General features: G+C 42.8%; 1 protein-coding gene across 1 annotated transcript in view; it reads left to right on the top strand.

The window, feature by feature from the left end:
- The window catches only part of ccbe1 (collagen and calcium binding EGF domains 1), a 282,953-nt gene extending 265,251 nt beyond the window's left edge, over window positions 1-17,702 (top strand). Inside the window, exons 7-11 of the mRNA XM_078409606.1 lie at window positions 66-189; window positions 3,504-3,643; window positions 6,108-6,143; window positions 16,354-16,389; window positions 17,413-17,702. Coding sequence (XP_078265732.1) covers window positions 66-189; window positions 3,504-3,643; window positions 6,108-6,143; window positions 16,354-16,389; window positions 17,413-17,625 — 549 coding nt within the window. The 3' untranslated portion in view covers window positions 17,626-17,702. The remainder of the gene's footprint in view (window positions 1-65; window positions 190-3,503; window positions 3,644-6,107; window positions 6,144-16,353; window positions 16,390-17,412) is intronic.
- Window positions 17,703-21,031: the final 3,329 nt, after the last annotated feature.

Genomic DNA, 21,031 nt, shown 5'->3' with positions numbered 1-21,031 from the left:
GTGCAGATAAACATTAAGAGCAAATTAAATCACAGATTAACATTGAATTTTTATCTTTATTTCAGATCACATCATTGCCCAACAATGTTGACGATATTAGTAGGCAAAAATCAAATGGTCAGAAGTTATTTGCTTCCAACAATTACAATGCTGGATTCATTGGTCTTCCTGGGCCTACAGGGCCTTCAGGTAAGAAACAAACTTCACAGTACAGCACAGCTGAGCCAGCGCAGTGGTTAGGTTTCAGGACTAGCAGCCAATTGATCACAGGTTCAAATCCCGCCACAGGGGGAGTTAAATTTGAATAGTTCAATGCCTGGATTATGGAGTTTTAGCTACAGGGCGAGACTGGACAGACTTGAAATGTTTTGGGTGACACAGCAGTAGAGCCACTGTCTCACAATTCCGTTGACCGAGGTTCAATCCTGACAAATGCTGTCTGTCTGTGTGGAGTTTGCATGTTCTCCCCCTGTGACTGCGTGGGTTTCCACCAGGTGCTCCGGTTTCCTCACACAATCTGGTGTGTAACACCACCATTCCGCCCAATCTTAGGTGTTCAGGTCTAGATTTATACATGGATAGGACAGATTTGAAGGGATATAGGACAAACGTGGGCAGGTGGGACTTGTGAGCCTCTTTGTAAGGTACGTTGAACAATCCCTGTTCCAGGCATACACTGGCCCTACCCCTGAACTCTATCTCCATAACATTGACACCTGCTTCGGAGCTACCTCCTGCACCCATGCAGAATTCATGAACTTCATTAACTTCACCACCAATTTCCATCCTGCACTCAAATTCACTTGGACCATCTCCGACACCTCCCTCCCCTTTCTTGATCTCACAGTCTCCATCACAGGAGATAGACTATCAACTGACGTCTATTACAAACCCACTAACTCTCACAACTATCTCAACTACACTTCTTCCCACCCTGTTTCCTGCAAACACGATCTCCTACTCCCAATTCCACTGTCTATGCCGCATCTGCACCCAAGATGAGGTGTTCCATACCAAGACATCCGAGATGTCCTCATTCTTTTGAGAACACTGGTTCCCTTCTTCCATCTTAGATGAGGCCCTCGGACGTGTCTCCTCGGTACTCCACAGCTCCGCCCTTGCTCCCCTTCCCCCTAGTCGCAATAGGGACAGAGGCCCGCCAGTCCTTACCTTTCACCCCATGAGTCATTGCATGCAACACATAATCCTCTGACATTTTCGCCACCTCCAATGGGATCCCACCTCTAGTCACATCTTCCCTTCTCCACCCCTTTCCGCCTTCCGCAGAGACCGTTCCCTCCACAACTCCCTGGTTAACTGGTTAACTCATCCCTTCCACCCAAACCACACCCTCCCCAGGTACCTTCCTCTGGAACCACAGGAGATGCAACACCTGTCCATATACCTCCTCCCATGACACTATCCAGGGACCCTAACAGTCCTTTCAGGTTAGGCAGAGGTTCACTTGCACCTCCTTCAGCCTCATCGACTGTATCCGTTGTTCAAGATGTGGACTCTTATACATCGGTGAGTCCAAACGTAGACTGGGCAAACATTTCGCTGAACTCCTTCACTCAGTCCGCCTGGACCTACCTGATCTCCCAGTTGCTAAACACTTTTAATTCTCCTTCCCAGTCCCACACTGAGCTTTCTGTCCTTGACCTCCTCCATTGTCAGAGTAAGGCTAAACGCAATTGGAGGAACAGCATCTCATATTTCGCTTGGGCAACTTGATTATCTGGGAGAAAATATCGTTCTCTAATCAGAAAGGCGATTTTGGGGTGTGGAATTTCAGGGTTGGAGGTTTTAGCAAGTGATAAGCTGAGGCAAGAACAGAATTGTGCTCTTTCACGTAGGTGGAAATAACTGAACCTGAAAGTCAGGGGTGTGTGATCCAAAGTTTTGCGGAGGGTGACATATGTTACCAAGATTGAAAACAAATTGGTGCAATATTAGACAGTAGCCAGGAAGAGACAAGGGAATAGAATCCAAAGCCAATGCTTTGATTTATCAAGAGATACACAAAGCAGAGAAGCAGGCACTTTGGCCCACCAGGACCATACAAGCATCTATTTACAATAATCACACATTGACCCCATTTTATTCTCCTCACATTCCCATTGACTTTCCTTATATTCTACCACACACCAATATAAAAGGAACAATTTACACTGGCCAATTGACCAACTAACCCACACATTGGGGTGGCATGGTGGCGCAGCGGTAGAGTTGGTGCCTTACTGCGCTTGCGGCACCAGAGACCCGGGTTCGATCCCGACTAAGGGTGTTGCCTATATGGAGTTTATATGTTCTCCCCATCACCGTGTGGGTTTTCTCCGAGATCTTCGGTTTCCTCTCACACTCCAGGTTTGTAGGTTTGTAAATTGTCCCTTGTGTGTGTAGGACAGTGTTAATGTGCGAGGATCGCTGGTCTGTGCGGACTCGGTGGGCCGAAGGGCCCGTTTCCACGCTGCATCTGTAAACTAAACTAAATCTTTGGGATGTGAGAGGCAACCAGGGCACCTGGAGGAAATCCATGTGTTCACAGAGGAAATTAGCAAATTTCACACAGATAGTGCAGAGGAGGTCGAGGGAGAAAATGTGCTCACTTGTGTCTAAGGCTTCAGGCAGGCTGAGAATGCAGAAGAAACATAGATTGTCTTTGCCAGTATCCTACCTGAAAAAATGTCATGACTTTAAGCTTCCAAAGGGATATTTATAGTTACTTTACATCCTCTTCAGGAACACATTCTACTTCTTGAGATTCTGAAATAGATTTAAGCCTACCTGGTTCAGGAAAGGTCAATATGATTTATTTTGTTGTGTGGTGTTCCCTGGAGAACTCAGAGGGGCTGAGAACATGAGAAAGGTTTGAGGCCCAAAATTAAAAGAAAGGAATTTTACAGGTACTCAGCAGATCAGACAGCATCCGAGGAGAAACACAGCTAATCTTTCAGGTTAATTTCCATAAGAGGTAGATGAATAACCTGAGAGATTACGAGTGATTATGTTTTACTTCCTTTGAACCATTGAATGCAATTCAAATATTCCTAGGATTATGTCACCACTTAGTTTCATTATTTTACCCATTACCGTACTATTCAAAATTAATTCCTTCACGATATCTGATTTGCTTTACTCTTCCATTATTGTAAGTTCAAATGCAAAATAATTATTGATGTAAATTTCTCACCATTTCTTTATTTTCATTTAGCATCATAATCTGTTTCTAATGGGATCTACACTGATCACCCTTTTTAACCAAACATAAGGTCTGAAGAAGGGTCTCGACTCGAAACGTCACCCATTCCTTCTCTCCAGAGATGCTGCCTGTCCTGCTGAGTTACTCCAGCTGTTTGTGTCTATAAATGTTATTTAAAATAATTTGTGTTGTTTTGGTATCCAAAGTAGGTTTTTTCTATATGTTATATAAATAATTGCAAGTTGTTGAAATGGTATTCCTCATTTATACAATCTTTTTTGTTTTACCTGATACTATACAGGCCTGCCTGGTCCTAAAGGAAGCTCTGGTCCAACGGGACATACAGGACCCCCAGGACCACCAGGATCCAGAGGACTCATGGGACTTATGGGCCCATCCCCTGACATATCTCATATTAAACAAGGAAGAAGAGGTCCAGTGGTCAGTATCCATTTTCAGAAACATTATTCTTTGGCTGAACTTAATTACTTAATAAACATCAAAGTATCTGAAATGCAATAGCGGGTCTTGGTCAATTCCCACGAGTTATTTTTCCACAATACAAATGAAGAGAATCCTCAGCAAAACATATTAAAACTTCAGTGATGTTTCAAATACGGTCAAATGTTATGAACTATTAAATTGCTAAGAATTTGTGCCATATTTTCATTTACCGATTTATGTCTGAATAGAAATAAAATTGAAGACACTACCAGCATTACAGTGGAATGGGGTTACCTTGCTTGATTAAAAAGTCCATTATGTCCATGGGATTAAAAAACCTTCAATAAACAGTTATTTTTAGCAATGGCCCCTGCTAATTTTTGGCACAACTTGTCCATGTCGACGAAGTGGCCCACCTGAGCAGGTCCCATTTGTTTATGTTTGACCCATGGCCCCCTCAACCTTTCCTATCCATGAAATTGTCCAAATATAAAATATCCAGAGCTTCCAGTAAAACTCAGCAAAAAACTAAGATAGCTTAGACTTTTGCGTCTGTTTTCATTGCAATATAATTGGCTTCATTATTAACGCAAAGGCAAATATACTCTCAGATTGGTTAATTATGCCAACACTAATTCAGGTAAACACCCCTACCCCACACCTATTAATGCTTACATCCCTCTTCTGCCCATCTTTCCTCCCAATGTACCTTCCTTTCCAATCCTGCTCCCCGTCACCAGTTTTTTTCCACCCTCCACCTCCTCCATCCGCTTATCAGCTAACCCTCCCTGCTCCATGTCCCCAGTTTAATTCTCACTCCATTTTTTTCTACCCTCTAATTCTAGATTTAGCTCTCCATCTTCTTTTATCATCAGATTCCACCATTTGCACCCTTTCATCTTATCTCCGCTTATCCCTCCAACCTTTGTTTTATCGCCACCCTTCTTTCTCCCATCTGATTCATCTGTCATGTAACCACACCTTTTCAGGTTCCACCTGTCACCTGCCAGATATTACCCCACCCCTTCTCACCTTTTTCTGCCAGGTATCTCGCCATCACTCCATCATTGTGAAGAAGGTTCCTGACCCGAAACATTGCCTGTCCATTTCCTTTCGCAGATGCTGCCTGACTTGCTAAGTTCCTCCAGCAGCTTGTCTTTTGCTCAAGATTCCAGCATCTGCAGTCTTGTGTCTCCATGGATTGAATTGTTTGCCCTCCACCACTTGGTGCAAGGGCTCTCTAGGGTTTTTTTTAACCGAACCCCCCCCCCCCCCAAAAATCAAAGTGAGCTGCCAGAATCAGAATCTCCTTGTGTATGTATTGTCACCTCAGCAATGACCAACAATCTTCAATAACCTTCAATAATCTCCCTTAATCAGAAATCAAAAAGCTGCAGATGCTGGATATCCAAAATAAAAGCACAATGTGTTGGTAATACTCACAGGTCAGGCAGCATTAGTGGAGAGTTAAAGTGTCAAAGCTTTAGTAGATCTGAGTATTATCTATACTTCCCGTTTTCATTTCATTATCCTTTTCCTCCTTTACCTTTTGTTAATGCCCTTCCTTTTGAAAATCTTTAGTGGCTATTTAATGAATGGAAGATGTATGTACAGATATTGCTCTTAATGAGTATAAGAAAATAACTGCAGATGCTGGTGCAAATCGATTTATTACACAAAATGCTGGAGTAACTCAGCAGGTCAGGCAGCATCTCGGGAGAGAAGGAATGGGTGAAGTTTCGGGTCGAGACCCTTCTTCAGACTGATGTCAGGGGGGCGGGACAAAGGAAGGATATAGGTGGAGACAGGAAGATAGAGGGAGATCTGGGAAGGGGGAGGGGAAGGGAGGGACAGAGGGACTATCTAAAGTTGGAGAAGTCGATGGCTTGATTGTATTTATGCATAGTATTATTTGATTGGATAGCAAGGAACAGCACCTCATATTTCGCCTGGGCAGTTTGCAGCCCAGTGGTATGAACGTCGACTTCTCCAACTTTAGATAGTCCCTCTGTTACCTGAATTTAAAATGCCCAGCAGCCTATGTGGAATTTGAACTTGCATCATTGGATGGGTGATTCAGAATTCTGGCAGCTGGCGTGGTAACTAAACCACTATGCTACTGTTGTGGGTAGGAAGGAACTGCAGATGCGGGTTTAAACCGAAGATAGACACAAAAAGCTGGAGTAACTCAGCGGGACAGGCAGCATCTCTGGAGTGAAGGAATGAGTCGCGTTTTGGGTCGAGACCCTTCTTCAGACCCTGAAGAAGGGTCTCAACCCGAAACGTCACCCATTCCTTCTCTCCAGGGATGATGCCTGTCCCGCTGAGTTACTCCAGCTTTTTGTGTCTATGCTACTGTAGTGGAGTCCATTGATTATAATTCTGTGACATTATTACCTCACTTTTATAGTCTTTTTTTAGGATGACATTGAGATTCTATTGCTTGCTCCATTTATATTAGGGTCCACCGGGAGCATCTGGAAGAGATGGTGCTAAGGTAGGAAAAGCAGCCCACCTATTTTACAATGGTAGAATGAATGATCACAAAGCAACACGTCTTAATCCTAATGAAATAAAATGTCCTTTTACTAACATCACCATTGATTTCAATGATGCATTGGCAAATGCTTTATTCTCGGCGCAGTCTGATGATCACTCTGTTTTGTACACTGCAGCACTGTGCCACATTAAAAATACCCAAAAATTGAAAAATCATTTTGCCCATCCTGAGTCATGAGTCAAAAGCATTTCAATGTCTGATGTGCTGAGAGCAGAACACTAAAACTCTTACTTGCTGCAGCTTAGCAGGCCCATAAATGCAGTAACACACAGGCTATATAAAATTAGCAAAAATACAATAAGTTAATAGTCATAATATTAGGTAACCATAAAAGTGCAAAGAACAAAATCTAGTGCAACCAAAGACACAATCTACAGAAGATCATTGGTGTTGAGGTTAGTGTTGTGTAGTGCTGAAAAGGCTAATGGTTGCTGGGAAAAAAGCTGTTCTTCAACCTTGTGGTCACAGATTTCAGGCTCCTGTACTTTTTTCCCGAAGGTAGAAGCGAAATGAGAGCATGGCCAGGGTGATGTGGGTCTTTGATGATATTGTCTGCTTTTTTGAGGTAGCACCTCCTATAGATCCCTTCGATAGTGGGGGGGGGGGGGGTCAATATCTGTGATAGACCCCTCATATCCACCTCTGTAGTCTCCATCATTTCTGGCCATTTGAATTGCCGAACCAGACTGCAATGCGACCAGAAAATACAAAGCACCAGTAGAAATTAAATAGCTTTTTCATCCATATACTGAATCTCCTCAATCTTCCAGGCTTTCCTTCTGATTGAATTATGTGCTGGGCCCACGACAGATCATCAGAGATATCCACGCCCTGGAACTTGAATTTGTTGATTCTCTCCACCGCCATCCCATCAATGAAGTCAGGTTCATGGATTCAAGCTTTCCCCATCTGAAGTCAACAATCAGCTCCTTGGTTTTGCTAACATTGAGAGATACTTAGGCACCATTCAATCTTCCTCCGGGACTTTGATTATCGATCTTCCTCCTGTACTCCGAGTCATTGTTACCTGTTATTCATTTAACAATGGTGGTATTGTCAGCAAATTTAAAGGTAGCATTGGAGCTATGTCTGACTAGAGGCTAGAGTAGAGCTGGGGACTGAGCACATAGCTTTGAGGTACTCCTGTGTTGATGGTTATCGAGGAGAAAGTATTGTGCCAACGTACTGATTGTGGTCTGTCAATGAGGATGTGGAAGTTACTGGACTTTTAAAAAAAATTAATGCTTTAAAGGAAGAATCATAGAAACATAGAAAATAGGAGCAGGAATAGGCCACTTGGCCCTTTGAGCTGACTATACCATTCAATGTGATCACGGCAGATCATTCAAATTCAGTACCCTATTCCTGTTTGCTCCCTTGATCTTACTGGACTTGAAAACCATATTTATTTTCTTGAATCCATTGAATTATGTGGCTTCAACTGCTGCCTGTGGTAAGGATTCCCATAAGTTAACCATTCCCTCTCACCTCATCTCAATCTTAAATGTCTTAACCCTGGTCCTTAGACTATGACTCCTGGTCCAGGATTACACCACCATCAGATACATCATTCTTCATCTACTCCATCCAGTTCCATTCAAAATTTTAAAGGTTCCATGAGATTTCTGCCAAACCTTCTAAACTAAAGTGAATATAAAAATAATTGACCCAAATCTCTCTTTATACATCAAAAAAAAATTGTACAGAGTTACTTTGTATCTTTTGGCAGAGAACTGAAGTATATTCATTCCCAAACAAGTATTCTTGGCATTACAATCAAGGTCCTGCCTTTGTAGCAAAATGTAAAATTGCTTTCATAAATTCATAAGTCACAGGAGCACAATTAGGCTGTTTGACCCGTTAGAGACGGCATAATGGTGCAGTGGTCTCTGTTGCTGCCTTAATGCGCCAGGGAACCGGGTTCGATCCTGACTATCAGTACGGAGATTGTACGTTCTCCCCGCGATAGTGTGGTTTTCTCCAGGTGCTCCGGTTTCCTCCCACACTCCAAAGACGTACAGGTTTGTAGATTAATTGAATTTAGTAAAATTGTAGAATTGTCTCCAGTTTGTAGGATAGTGCTCGTGTGCAGGTGATCGCTGGTCAGCGCAGACTCAGTGGGCCAAAGGGCCTGTTTCCATGCTGTATATCTAAAGGCTAAAATAAAGTAAAGACCCATCAAGTCTACTCCAACATTCAATCATGGCTGATCTATTTTTCCCTCTCAATGCCATTCTCCTGCCTTCTCCCCATAATCTTTGACATCCTTACTAATGAAGAAGCAGTCATTCTCTGGTTTAAAAATACTCAATGACCTGGCCTCCCCAGCCTTCTGCGGCAATAAATTTCACAGATTCACCACATTCTGGCTTCCTCTTCGTCTCCTTTCTAAAGTTACATCCTTTTATTCTGAGGCTGTTCCCTCTGGTCCTAGACTCTCCCACTAGAAGAAACACCCTCACCACATTCACTCAATCCAGGCCTTTCACTATTTGGTAAGTTTCAATGAGGTGCCCCTCATCCTTCTAAACTCCAGCGAGTATAGGCCCGGAGCCAAACACTCATCATATGTTAACCCACTCATCCTCGGCATCATTCATGCAAACCTCCTCTGGACTGAGTTCAATGCAAACACATCCCTCCTCAGATATGGGGCCCATAATTGCTCACAATACTCCAAATTTGTTCTGACCAATGTCTTATAAAGCCTCAGCATAACATCGCTGCTTTTATATTCTAGTCTTCTGGCAAAGAATGCTAAAATTGCATTTTCCTTCCTACCTACCAATTGATTCTGCAAATTAACTTTTTGGGAATCCTGCACCAGCACTCCCACATCCCTTTACACCTCTGATTTCTGAATCCTCTCCCCATTTAGAAAATAGTTTACACCTTTATTCCTACTACCAAAGTGCATGACCGACTACTACGCTGTATTCCTCTTTTTTGCCCATCTCCCAAACTTCTCCCACGCTGCCACTTCTTTGCCCATTCTCCCAACCTGTCCAAGTCCTTCCGCAGAGTTCCTGCTTTCTCTACTCTACCTGCCCCTCCACCGATCTTCATATCATCTGCAAACCTGGTCACAAAGCCATCAATTCTATAATCCAAATCACTAATATACAACGGGAAGTGCAGTGGACCCAACACCAACCCCTGCGAAGCATGACTACTTACCAAAAGCTCCTTTTATTTCCACTCTTTGCCTTCTGCCATTTAGCCAATCTTCTCTCCATGCTAGTATCTTCCCTCTAATACCATGGGCTCTCATCTTGTTTAGCAACCTTACATGCAGCACCTAATCAAAGGCCTTCTGAAAATCCAAGTAAACAACATCCACTGACTCATCTTTATCTATCTTGCTATTTACTTCCTTAGAGAATTCCAACAGATTTGTCAGTCAAGGTGAACTGCGAAGAGGATGTTAGGAGATTGCAGGGTGACCTGGACTGGTTGAGTGAGTTGGCAGATGCATGGCAGATGCAGTATAATATAGATAAATGTGAGGTTATCCACTTTGGTGGCAAAAACAAGGAGGCAGATTATTATCTCAATGGTGTCAGGTTAGGTAAGGGGGAAGTGCAGCGAGACCTGGGTGTCCCTGTGCACCAGTCACTGAAAGTTGGCGTGCAGGCAGTGAAGAAAGCTAATGGCATGTTGGCCTTCATAACGAGAGGATTTAACTATAGGAATAAAAAGGTTCTTCTGCAGTTGTATAGGGCCCTGGTAAGACCACATCTGGAGTATTGCGTACAGTTTTGGTCTCCTAATTTGAGGAAGGACATCCTTGTAATTGAGGCAGTGCAGCGTAGGTTCACAAAATTGATCCCTAGAATGGCGGGCTGTCATATGAGGGAATATTGAAAAGTCTAGGCTTGTATTCACTGGAGTTTAGAAGGATGAGAGGGGATCTTATAGAGACATATAAAATTATAAAAGGACTGGACAAGCTAGATGCAGGAAAAATGTTGTGGGAGTCCAGAACCAGGGGCCACAGTCTTAAAATAAAGGGGAGGCCATTTAAAACTGAGGTGAGAATAAACTTTTTCACCCAGAGAGTTGTGAATTTGTGGAATTCTCTGCTACAGAGGGCAGTGGAGGCCAAATCACTGGATGAATTTAAGAGAGAGTTAGATTGAGCTGTAGGGCTAGTGGAATCAAGGGATATGGGGAGAAGGCAGACACGGGTTACTGATTGTGGATGATCAGCCATGATCACAATGAATGGCGGTGCTGGCTTGAAAGGCCGAATGGCCTCCTCCTGCACCTATTTTCTATATTTCTATGTTTCTATGAATGGTGACCGATTGGGAGAAGGGGAGATGCAACGTGACCTGGGTGTCATGGTGCACCAGTCATTGAAAGCAAGCATGCAGGTGCAGCAGGCAGTGAAGAAAGCGAATGGTATGTTGGCATTCATAGCAAGAGGATTTGAGTTTAGGAGGAGGGAGGTTCTGCTGCAGTTGTACAGGGCCTTGGTGAGACTGCACCTGGAGTATTGTGTGCAGTTTTGGTCTCCTAACCTGAGGAAAGTCGTTCTTGCCTTAGAGGGAGTACAGAGAAGGTTCACCAGATTGATCCCTGGGATGGCGGGACTTACATATGAGGAAAGACTAGATAGACTGGGCTTGTACTCGCTGGAATTTAGAAGACTGAGGGGGGATCTTATAGAAACATATAAAATTCTTAAGGGGTTGGAGAGGCTAGATGCGGGAAGATTGTTCCCGATGTTGGGGGAGTCCAGAACCAGGAGTCACAGCTTAAGGATAAGGGGGAAGTCTTTTAGGACCGAGATGAGAAAACATTTCTTCACACAGAGAGTGGTGAGTCTGTGGAATTCTCTGCCACAGAAGGTAGTTGAGGCCAGTTCATTGGCTATATTTAAGAGGGAGTTAGATGTGGCCCTTTTTGCTAAAGGGATCAGGGGGTATGGAGAGAAGGCAGGTACAGGCTACTGAGCTGAATGATCAGCCATGATCATATTGAATGGCGGTGCAGGCTCGAAGGGCCGAATGGCCTACTCCTGCACCTATTTTCTATGTTTCTATGTTTCTAAGGTCTCCCCTTCACAAAACCATGCTGACTGGCCTATTTGATCATGTGCTTCTAAGTACTTGGAAATCTCATCCTTAATAATGGATGTCACAGACACTGAAAAGGACCTTCATTAAGCATCTTCCCCTACGGTGAAAATACATTCCCTTTAAGTGACCTTCACAAGCAAAACTTGAGTGTCATTTTCATATGCGGGAAAGTTCTTGTGGAACTTTCAGCACATACTTGGATGCAGTTAATGGCAAGACCCTTAATAGCATTGACATGCAAAGGGATCTTGGAGTCCAACTTCATAGCTGACTGATGGTAGCAGCACAAGTAGATAGGGTGGCTAAGAAGGCGTATGGTATTCTTGCCTTCATTGCTATAAGTCATGGAATATAAGAGTCAGGAAGTCATGATGCAGCTCTAAAGGACTTTGGTTAGACCACAATTGGAGTATTGTATGCAGTTCTGTTCATCCCATTACAGGAAAGACATGGTGGCTTTGGAGAGGGTGCAGAGGATTTTGCCTGAGTTAGAGGGTATCAGCTACAAGGAGAGGCCGGATGGACGGATTGTTTTCGGAGGTTGGGGAACTTTGCAGAAGTCTATAAAATTATGAGAGACAGAAATAGGATAAACAGTCAAAATCTTTTCCCCATGGTGGAAATGTCTATCACTCGAGGGCATAGCTATAATCCACAGAAGGCAGTAGAGGCCAATTCACTGGATGAATTTAAAGGAGGATAAGATAGAACTCTAGGGGCTAGCAATACCAAGAAATATGGGGAGTAGGCAGGCACGGGTTACTGATTGTGGATGATCAGCCATGATCACAATGAATGGCGGTGCTGGCTCGAAGGGCCAAATGGCCTCCTCCTGCCCTATTTTCTATGTTTCTAAGGTGAGAGAGGAATAGTTTAATGGAGGTGTGCGGGCAAGTTTTTTACACAGAGAGCAGTGCAGTGGGGGCCTGGAATGCACTGCTGGGGGCAGTGGTGGAAGCCGATAAGATAGTGGTGTTTAAAAGACTTTTGGATAGGCACGAAGAACTGCAGGGAATAGAAGGATATGGATCATGTCCAGGCAGGTGAGATCAGTTTAACTTGGAAGCATGCTCGGCACAAATATTGTGGGCTGAAGGGCCTGTGCCCATGCTGCACAACACTGTTAAAATATTGTCAACTGATAGGTGATCCTCCTATTATCTCTCGCTCCCAAATCCACCCGTGTCTCCATCTAATTAAGTGTTCATGGGTCTTCTGCTGGAAGGATGGTCAAAAGAATCAGATCCACACCTTTCCATCTCCTCTCATCTCTGAGAGGTGTTCTTGTGTATTTTTGATTTACTTTTAAATCCTTTTAAAGTGGCATTGGACAGTTGTGAGATTTTCCTGTCAAGGGAATAGATGAAGTATGGATTCAAAAAATATTGTGCCATTCAAAGAAAAACAGGGAATGACCTAACCTCACCCTATCTTATTCTAGCGTAAATTTGTAGTCAAAGGAATGGAAGGAATCGTGAAAAGTTATTAACAGTCCATACATCCTGATGGTTTGTTGAGTGAATACAGCACATGGTATTGAAAGAGACAAGGGAGAGGAAGAGAGTCCCAGACTAAATCCTTGGCACACACTTTAAAGCCTGGAAAATCAGCCTTTCCTCAGCTATAAATCAGCAAAAAGAAAATCACTGCTGTTGCTGGAAATTCAAAACTAAATCAGGAGTCTGGACACACTTTGCATTTCCACCAGTACCTGTGGAAAAACCATGTTAAATCCTGTTTCTTAGCTGAGAAATACAAATTAATTTCCCATTCTTTGTTCTATTCAATGACCTCCGCTAAAAAAGTACATGTACATGATCAGGGAGTGGTTTTGATGTCTGTTGTAGTTTGGCCATCTGACAATCACTTTAACATCACCTGTAGTGAAGTTCTTTGAAAGATTGGTAATAGGCCAAAATCTAGACAACTTGCAATTTACATACTAGAAACGTAGATCTACGAGGAAATAGGACACCATCTCTCTTGTGTTACGTTCAGCTCTCGATCATCTTCACAATAGGAAGACCTATGTCAGGGTGCTATTTATTGTGTAGGAAGGAACTGTAGATGCTGGTTTAAACTGAAGACAGGCACAAAAAGCTGGAGTAACTCAGTGGGTCAGGCAGCATCTCTGGAGAAAAGGAATAGGTGATGTTTCCGGTCGAGACCTTCAGACTTCAGGGGAAAGATATAGACGGTAGGAGAAATTAATGGCAGATATGCAAAAAGTAACGATAATCAAGGAATTGTGGGATACACAAAAGGCCATTGTTGGCTGTGGGCTGAGTGAAGTCTGAAGAAGGGTCTCGACCTGAAACATCACCCATTCCTTCTCTCCAGAGATGCTGAGTTACTCCAGCATTTTGCGTCTATCTTCAATTTAAACCAGCATCTGCAGTTCTTTCCTATACGTAAAATTGTCCCTAGTGTGTGTAGATTAGTGTACAGGGTGATTGCTGGTCCGTGCAGGCTTTGTGGGCCAAAGGGCCGGTTTCTGCACTGTATCTCTAAAATCTAAAGACTAAAGTGATGATGCTCAGCCTGGTATGGCAACTGTTCTGTACTTGACAGCCTAAACCTACAAAGAGTGGCAAATACTGCCCAGGCTCATCACTTCCTTTCATCCAGCATCAGGAGGGCTGGAAGTGTCAAATATGCCTGCAACCCTGGCCATTCCCCTTTCTCTCTTCTACCTTTTGGGAGATGATACAGGAGCTTGAAAACCCAATTGTTCATTCTTAAGATCAGTTTCTTCCCCACTGCTATCCAACTGCTGAACAAATCACTTCCTTCACTGCCCATTCCCGGAGATGCAACTGTGTAGTCTTACTCTTAACTCAAGCTGATTCAGTTATTCCTTATTCAGTGTACATTAATTTTCGTTGCACTATTTCAACTCTACAATATTGCATCATTCTGCTGCTTTGTACTCATCACTGGATTTATTGTTATATTTATCATCACTGCATGGATACTGCTTACCCTGTGAGCTTCATGTGGACATGCCATCGACTTGAAATGTTAACCCTGTATCTTTCTATATGGAATCTGCCTGGCCTCTGAGAACTTCCACCACTTTCTGGTTAATTTTAGTATATTTTTTACTTCAGTTTCCCACCCAGCAGCTCCCAGTTTGACAGCAGGCTGCAGCTCTGGGCTAGGGTGGGGCTCCAGACACTTCACACTGCCTCGGAAAAGCAGCCAGCGTCATCTAAGATTTGTCCCACCCCGGTCATTCCTTCTTCTCCCCACACCCGTCAGGCAAAAAATCCAGAGGCTTGAAAGCACCCTCCACTAGATTCAGCAACAGCGTCTTTCCTTCTGTTATCAGGCTTCTGAACAGTCCTTTCGTAAGTGAGGATTCACCTCTACCTCATTGCAGACATTGGACTTTGGTGCGCTACAATGCTGAGAACAATATTCTGTGTCATAGAGTCATAGTGTGGAAACAGGCCCTTCGGCCCAACTTGCCCACACCAGCCAACATGTCCCAGCTACACTAGTCCCACCTGCCTGCGCTTGGTTCATATCCCTCCAAACCTGTCCCATCCATGTACCTGTCTAACTGTTTCTTAAACATTGGGATAGTCCCAGCCTCAACTATCTCCTCTGGCAGCTTATTCCATACACCTACCACCCTTTGTGTGAAAAAGTCACCCTTCAGATTCCTATTAAATCTTTTCACCTTCACCTTGAACCTATGTCCTCTGGTCCTCGATTCGCCTAGTCTGGGCAAGGGATTCTGTGCATCTACCCGATCTTTTCCTCTCATGATTTCATACACCTGTGCTCTATATCTTCCCCTATCTATTGTACATGAGCTTCACTTGATTGTATTTATGTATCATATACCTGATCCATTTGGATAACATGCAGAAAAAAAAATCTTTGTACCTCATTATTATTGACAATTATATTGTTTATTATTGACAATAATAAACTTAAACCTAAATATTTGAAGATGGCCGATGAACCATTCTTGTAGTGCTATCCATCTAATCTGCATGATACTTCAAGAACTTCACATAACGGGTATACTCTTTGTAACAGGCCAACGACAACTGGAATTTGTGCTTATGCCAGTCGGGCAGTGACAGCACTTTCACACATGACTTATATACCACTAGAGGGAGGAAATGATGGTGGCAGAAATGTCGTTTGAGGGGCTGGGAGAAGGACTCCTGCTCACGCTGTCCCACGCTGGTGCTAGAATCGGCCTAGCCTGCTGTCCCCGGCAGATGGTGCCTCTGTGAGCTTCCAGCCTCCCCAGAGCCACAGGAAGTGAAAGTTGCAGCTCATAGATAAAACGTGTAGGAAGAAACAGCAGATGCTGGTTTAAACTGAAGGTAGACACAAAAAGCTGGAGTAACTCATCGGGACAGGCAGCATCTCTGGAGAGAAGGAATGGGTGGCGAAGGAATCGAGACCTTTCTTCAGACCCTTCTCATAGATAAGACAATAACTGCAGATGCTGGTACAAATCGAAGGTATTTATTCACAAAATGCTGGAGTAACTCAGCAGGTCAGGCAGTATCTCAGGAGAGAAGGAATGGGTGACGTTTCGGGTCGAGACCCTTCTTCAGACTGAAGAAGGGTCTCGACCCGAAACGTCACCCATTCCTTCTCTCCTAAGATGCTGCCTGACCTGCTGAGTTACTCCAGCATTTTGTGAATAAATACCTTCTCATAGATAAAATGGCTTCCAAAAACTAATGACTGGCAGCTCATCTAAATAATATAATTCTAGATTCATCTTCCTAAAGCTGAGTTTCCATCAGGTTTGGATGTTGTTTCATATTTCTTAAATCATGCAACCGTCCACTCTCTGCTTTCAGTCGATCTTTCCATAGACCCATTCCTAGCAAAATGTCTCTCCACTCACTCCCACGTCCACTGCCTGTACGGTATATCTCCATGCACAAAAGATGGAGCGAAGGGACAAATAACTAAACGAAAATCTCCGGTCTTATCCGATGGAAACTATCCTTTCTGTTTAACATCACAAATTGTGCAGATGCTAGAGAATCAAAGACAGTAATAATCATTGTCTTACCCCATTACAGGGTGAAAAAGGTGCATCGGGACCAAGGGGATCTCCAGTAAGTGAAACATGTTCAATTTGTATTGATTTGATGTATAAATTTTACATTTTAAAACTGTGCTACCCTTTGGCAATATAAAGGCAAGTAAGCATAGAGGGGACCTCCTGCTTTGTGCTATTAACATAATTCCCTATTAAAATGCACCCGTGTATGGAGGTCAAGTTTCCACATTCCAAATGGGAAGCCTTGCTAGGGAGACAATACTATGTTGCTGATTGCTGGCCTAAACCCACCCAAGAACAGTTACAGAATCGTGAAAACACATACACAAGCATGTACGCTTAAAATATCTACTGGTCCTACATGACCATCGATGTCACCAGAAAGATTCAAAGATGCCTTTTAAAGTTTTAGGAGCCGACTCATAATATAATTACAAACTGTGAATAGAGACCACATCTTAATATCTTCCTTTGTATTAGAAGAGAAGTACCTGAGATGTACATTAACTCGATTGCAACACAGCTTTAATGCAAAGGAAGATCAATAAATTCGCAAGCTTGGACTTACCATCATCAGGATTGGAAGGCAATTCAGTTCCTTCTCTTAAAGGCAGAAGCATCAACTCCACCAAGGTTATTGGATGCTGCCTCCATGTGAATAGGTGAGCTCAGCTCCAGATGAGGTCAGGTGTGTCGTCCATGTAAAACCTCAAGAAGATGACAGCAGATTGAATGATGAAGATGAGCAGTCCTTGTGGTGTAAATGCCAGTATTTATCTCATCATTGCTCCATGTGCAAAAACATCAGATAGGCAAGTTAAAATGAGCCAGCCATTATCAAAGCCAATTTTCATTGCCCATCCTTAATTGCACTTAAATTATGGTGTTTCTTCACATATGGTGCACTTGAACATATTACAAGCAGAAACAATAGGCCACACCACTTCTCTGGCATGTTCCACCATTTAGTAGAATTGTGGCTAATCCCAATTAAGCAAAATTATTACAACCCCATTCAAAACACTCCCAAAAATGTGATGTGCATTAAAAACTAATATTTAGAAATTGTTGATTTCAGGGTCCACCAGGCTCCTTTGATTTTTTGCTTCTGATGTTGGCAGACATTAGAAATGACATTGCAGAACTCCAACTGAAGGCGTTCGGCCGCGGAAATCATGCCACTGTGGAGGAGCAACAGAGCTATGAGATTTCTGACTGGGGATCAGGTGAAGACCACAGACACAGAGGTCCATCACAGGAATTCCCAAAGAGACCAGCATCATGGAAGTGAAATGGCTTTCAAAACTGTTTTGCAATTCTTTTCTATTGGGACCAGACTGAAGGGATTGAACCAGTGAGGATGTAATAAATTTTGCTCTGCTGTTGTAGAATTTTTATTTCATTAACAGTGTCACAGAAATACTTTTATCAAAGATAATAATTGAGATAAGGTCTAGACCTTCAACATAGTTCCATTATATGGTAGAACAGTTTGTCAAATTCCAAACAAATTTTCTGTTACGTTTAAAAGTTCAGATTTGTGGGAGAAAGGATTGTCCTTAATGTGAGCAATTGCGGTATCTTGTTTCTATGGCAAAATTGTTAGTTTTGTTCATGTCTTCTGTATTTAGGACTTGCTGCACTTTTATAAATAGGTTGTACCAGATTTAGATTTTTAGATTTAGAGATACAGCGTGGAAACAGGCCCTTCGGCCCACCGAGTCCGCGCTGCCCAGCGATCCCCGCACGTTAACACTATCCTACACACACTAGGGACAATTTTTTACATTTTTACCCAGTCAATTAACCTACATACCTGTACGTCTTTGGAGTGTGGGAGGAAACCGAAGATCTCGGAGAAAACCCACGCAGGTCACGGAAAAACGTACAAACTCCGTACAGACGGCGCCCCTAGTCAGGGTCGAACCTGAGTCTCCGGCGCTGCATTCGCTGTAAGGCAGCAACTCTACCGCTGCGCCACTGTGCAGTCTGTTCACCAGACCTCAAATTGCAAGGTAGGTTAGGTTGAATAAAGTCCCTCTATACATTTAATTTCCTCCAGAATAGTAACCCTGCAGCCTTCTAATATTATACCAAGCAATTTCTTTAATTCCACTTGCCACCATTTTTAAGCAACCAAAGCCATGACCTCTGTTGATGATCTGTCTCGTTTTCCTTTAAATCTGTCACTAAAATATTGTGAGAGAATTTTCAGATATTGACTGATGGAGCTGCACGATGTTTTTCATTGCATTTGGTCTGAGGGAGCTAATCATTCTTCCCTCAAGCCTTTCCACTTCATGAAGGAGAACTTTATTCATCCCCCACCCCTCAACCCCCCCCCCCCCCCCTTTTCTTTGGGCATTGAGCTCATCTTCTGCATAATTCCATTAGGTTATTATATGCATTGGTAAGCATTATTGGCCATCTAGAAAGCTAAAGTATTATAATAACCTTTTCTAAAATATTCCTCTAAACAGCTTCACATTTTAGCAAGCAGAAGCCCCATATGCTGTATATTCAAGCGTTCACCAGTCCAGCCGAGCCTGTCATCTGTGGCATGGAACTGCATTCTGCAAAACTGTCCCTCCTGTGAGATTGGCCCCTGAAAATGAAAGTTTCTGAGATGTTAATGCATTATTCAGATCTCCCTCTATCTTCCTGTCTCCACCTATATCCTTCCTTTGTCCCACCCCCCTGACATCAGTCTGAAGAAGGGTCTCGACCCGAAACGTCACCCATTCCTTCTCTCCCGAGATGCTGCCTGACCTGCTGAGTTACTCCAGCATTTTGTGAATAAATCGATTTGTACCAGCATCTGCAGTTATTTTCTTATACATTATTCACTCATGTTTGTTCTCTGTTTTGTAATCATGTGCAAGGTGAACTACACTTCTCTAAAATCCAGTGTTTTCTCACATTCAATCCTTCCTAAATGATGGTTGGATCACAAAGCCCTTAAACTAATGTGTAATTATATTACATTCCTTTCAATGTGAAAGACCGAGTTATGATACGTTTGATGTTTTGGAGCTGGTGATATAGGAGTGATATTAGAGCCATCTCTTTCAGAAGAAAGCTATTTTACGTGTAGAGGCTGTTAGAAATTGAAAACCATCGACCATAAGCAGAAATGGTTAGCTTTGAATCTGAGAAATATTCTCGTTAACCAAAGGTATGAAGGGAATTAAAGCATGTCTATGAATTAGTGAACAAGTCAATTATGATCCTGGCAACCCAGCTAGCATCCTCCTAAATATCCTCACCATCCTCTTTCATATGCTCTCTCACTTGATTGCTAATCTTTTGAATTAACACTTAATATCTACATTACTTGCATATTATTAGGTAAACACTAGATGGCAATGTGGGAAGCAAGCAAAAGTCGCATATTAATACTTCCAGAGATGTGAATTTTCGACAAGATCTGGAACAAGAGAGGAATTTGTTATAACCACATCAAATTATTCATTCAGATATAATAATAACATGATCAGATATGAAATACTCGATCTGACCTCAAAAAGCAGGGGATGCCCCATCATGTGCACAAGTTCATACACCCACATCAATAGAAATTCTACATTAAAACACATTGATAACAAAATACAGAACAAAATAAACAAAATAAAGAATGGATCGACTGGGCATATATTCACTAGAATTTAGATGGATGAGAGGGGATCTTATAGAAACATAAAATTCTTAAGCGATTGGACAGTCTAGATGCAGGAAAAATGTTCCCAATGTGGTAAGAGTCCAGAACCAGGGGGTCACAGTTTAAGAATAAGGGAAAGGCCATTTAGGACTGAGATGAGAAAAAAACCTTTTCACCCAGAGAGTTGTGAATTTGTGGCATTCTCTGCCACAGAAGGTAGTTGAGGCCAATTCACTGGATATATTCAAGAGAGTTAGATATAGCTCTTAGGGCTAATGGAATCAAGGGATATGGGGAGAAAGCAGGAATGGGGTACTGGTTTTGGATGATCAGCCATGATCATATTGAATGGCGGTGCTGGCTCGAAGGGCCAAATTGCCTACTCCTGCACCTATTTTCTATGTTTCTATGTCAGACTACACCTAAAGTGCTTGGAATATAATTTTGTTTCAATTAATTCCTTTCAGGACAACACACCTATTTCCAGGCATCTGTTAAACTATGTCTTTGTCCAATTGAGGGACTGCAAAGATGCCCACATTATCAACATGGTGAATCAATTGAAATTCTTGGCCGTAGAAGACTGTGGAGGCCATCAATGGATATTTTTAAAGCAGAAATAGATAGATTCTTGATTAATACAGGTGTCAGGAGTTATGGGAAGGCAGGAGAATGGGGTAAGGGGGGGAGAGATAGATCAGCCATGATCGAATGGCGGGGTAGACTTGATGGGCCGAATGGCCTAATTCTGCTCCTATCACATGGCCTTATGGACACCATTACGGTAGATGATGACAGCTGGCCTGATTACTTCAACAAGCAACGAGCTCCAGTTCATTTCCACTCACATGCTAAAATAGTTCTTCCACATTTTCTCCTTGTATTTTTTGTCCCAATCTTAAAAATGTGTCCCAAATCCTGGCAACATCAACTAATGCAAACACTTTCATGATCTTGTATATTTCTGTCAAATCTTCCCTCAACATTCCTTTACTCCAAGCAGAACAAGTCCCAGTTTTTCCAGCCTAATCATGTCCAC

The sequence above is a fragment of the Rhinoraja longicauda genome, chromosome 1 (genome assembly GCF_053455715.1).
Source record: "Rhinoraja longicauda isolate Sanriku21f chromosome 1, sRhiLon1.1, whole genome shotgun sequence".
Classification (NCBI taxonomy): domain Eukaryota; kingdom Metazoa; phylum Chordata; class Chondrichthyes; order Rajiformes; family Arhynchobatidae; genus Rhinoraja; species Rhinoraja longicauda.
The sequence above is the reverse complement of the archived record's forward strand: the minus strand, read 5'-3'. Positions and strand labels throughout refer to the sequence as shown.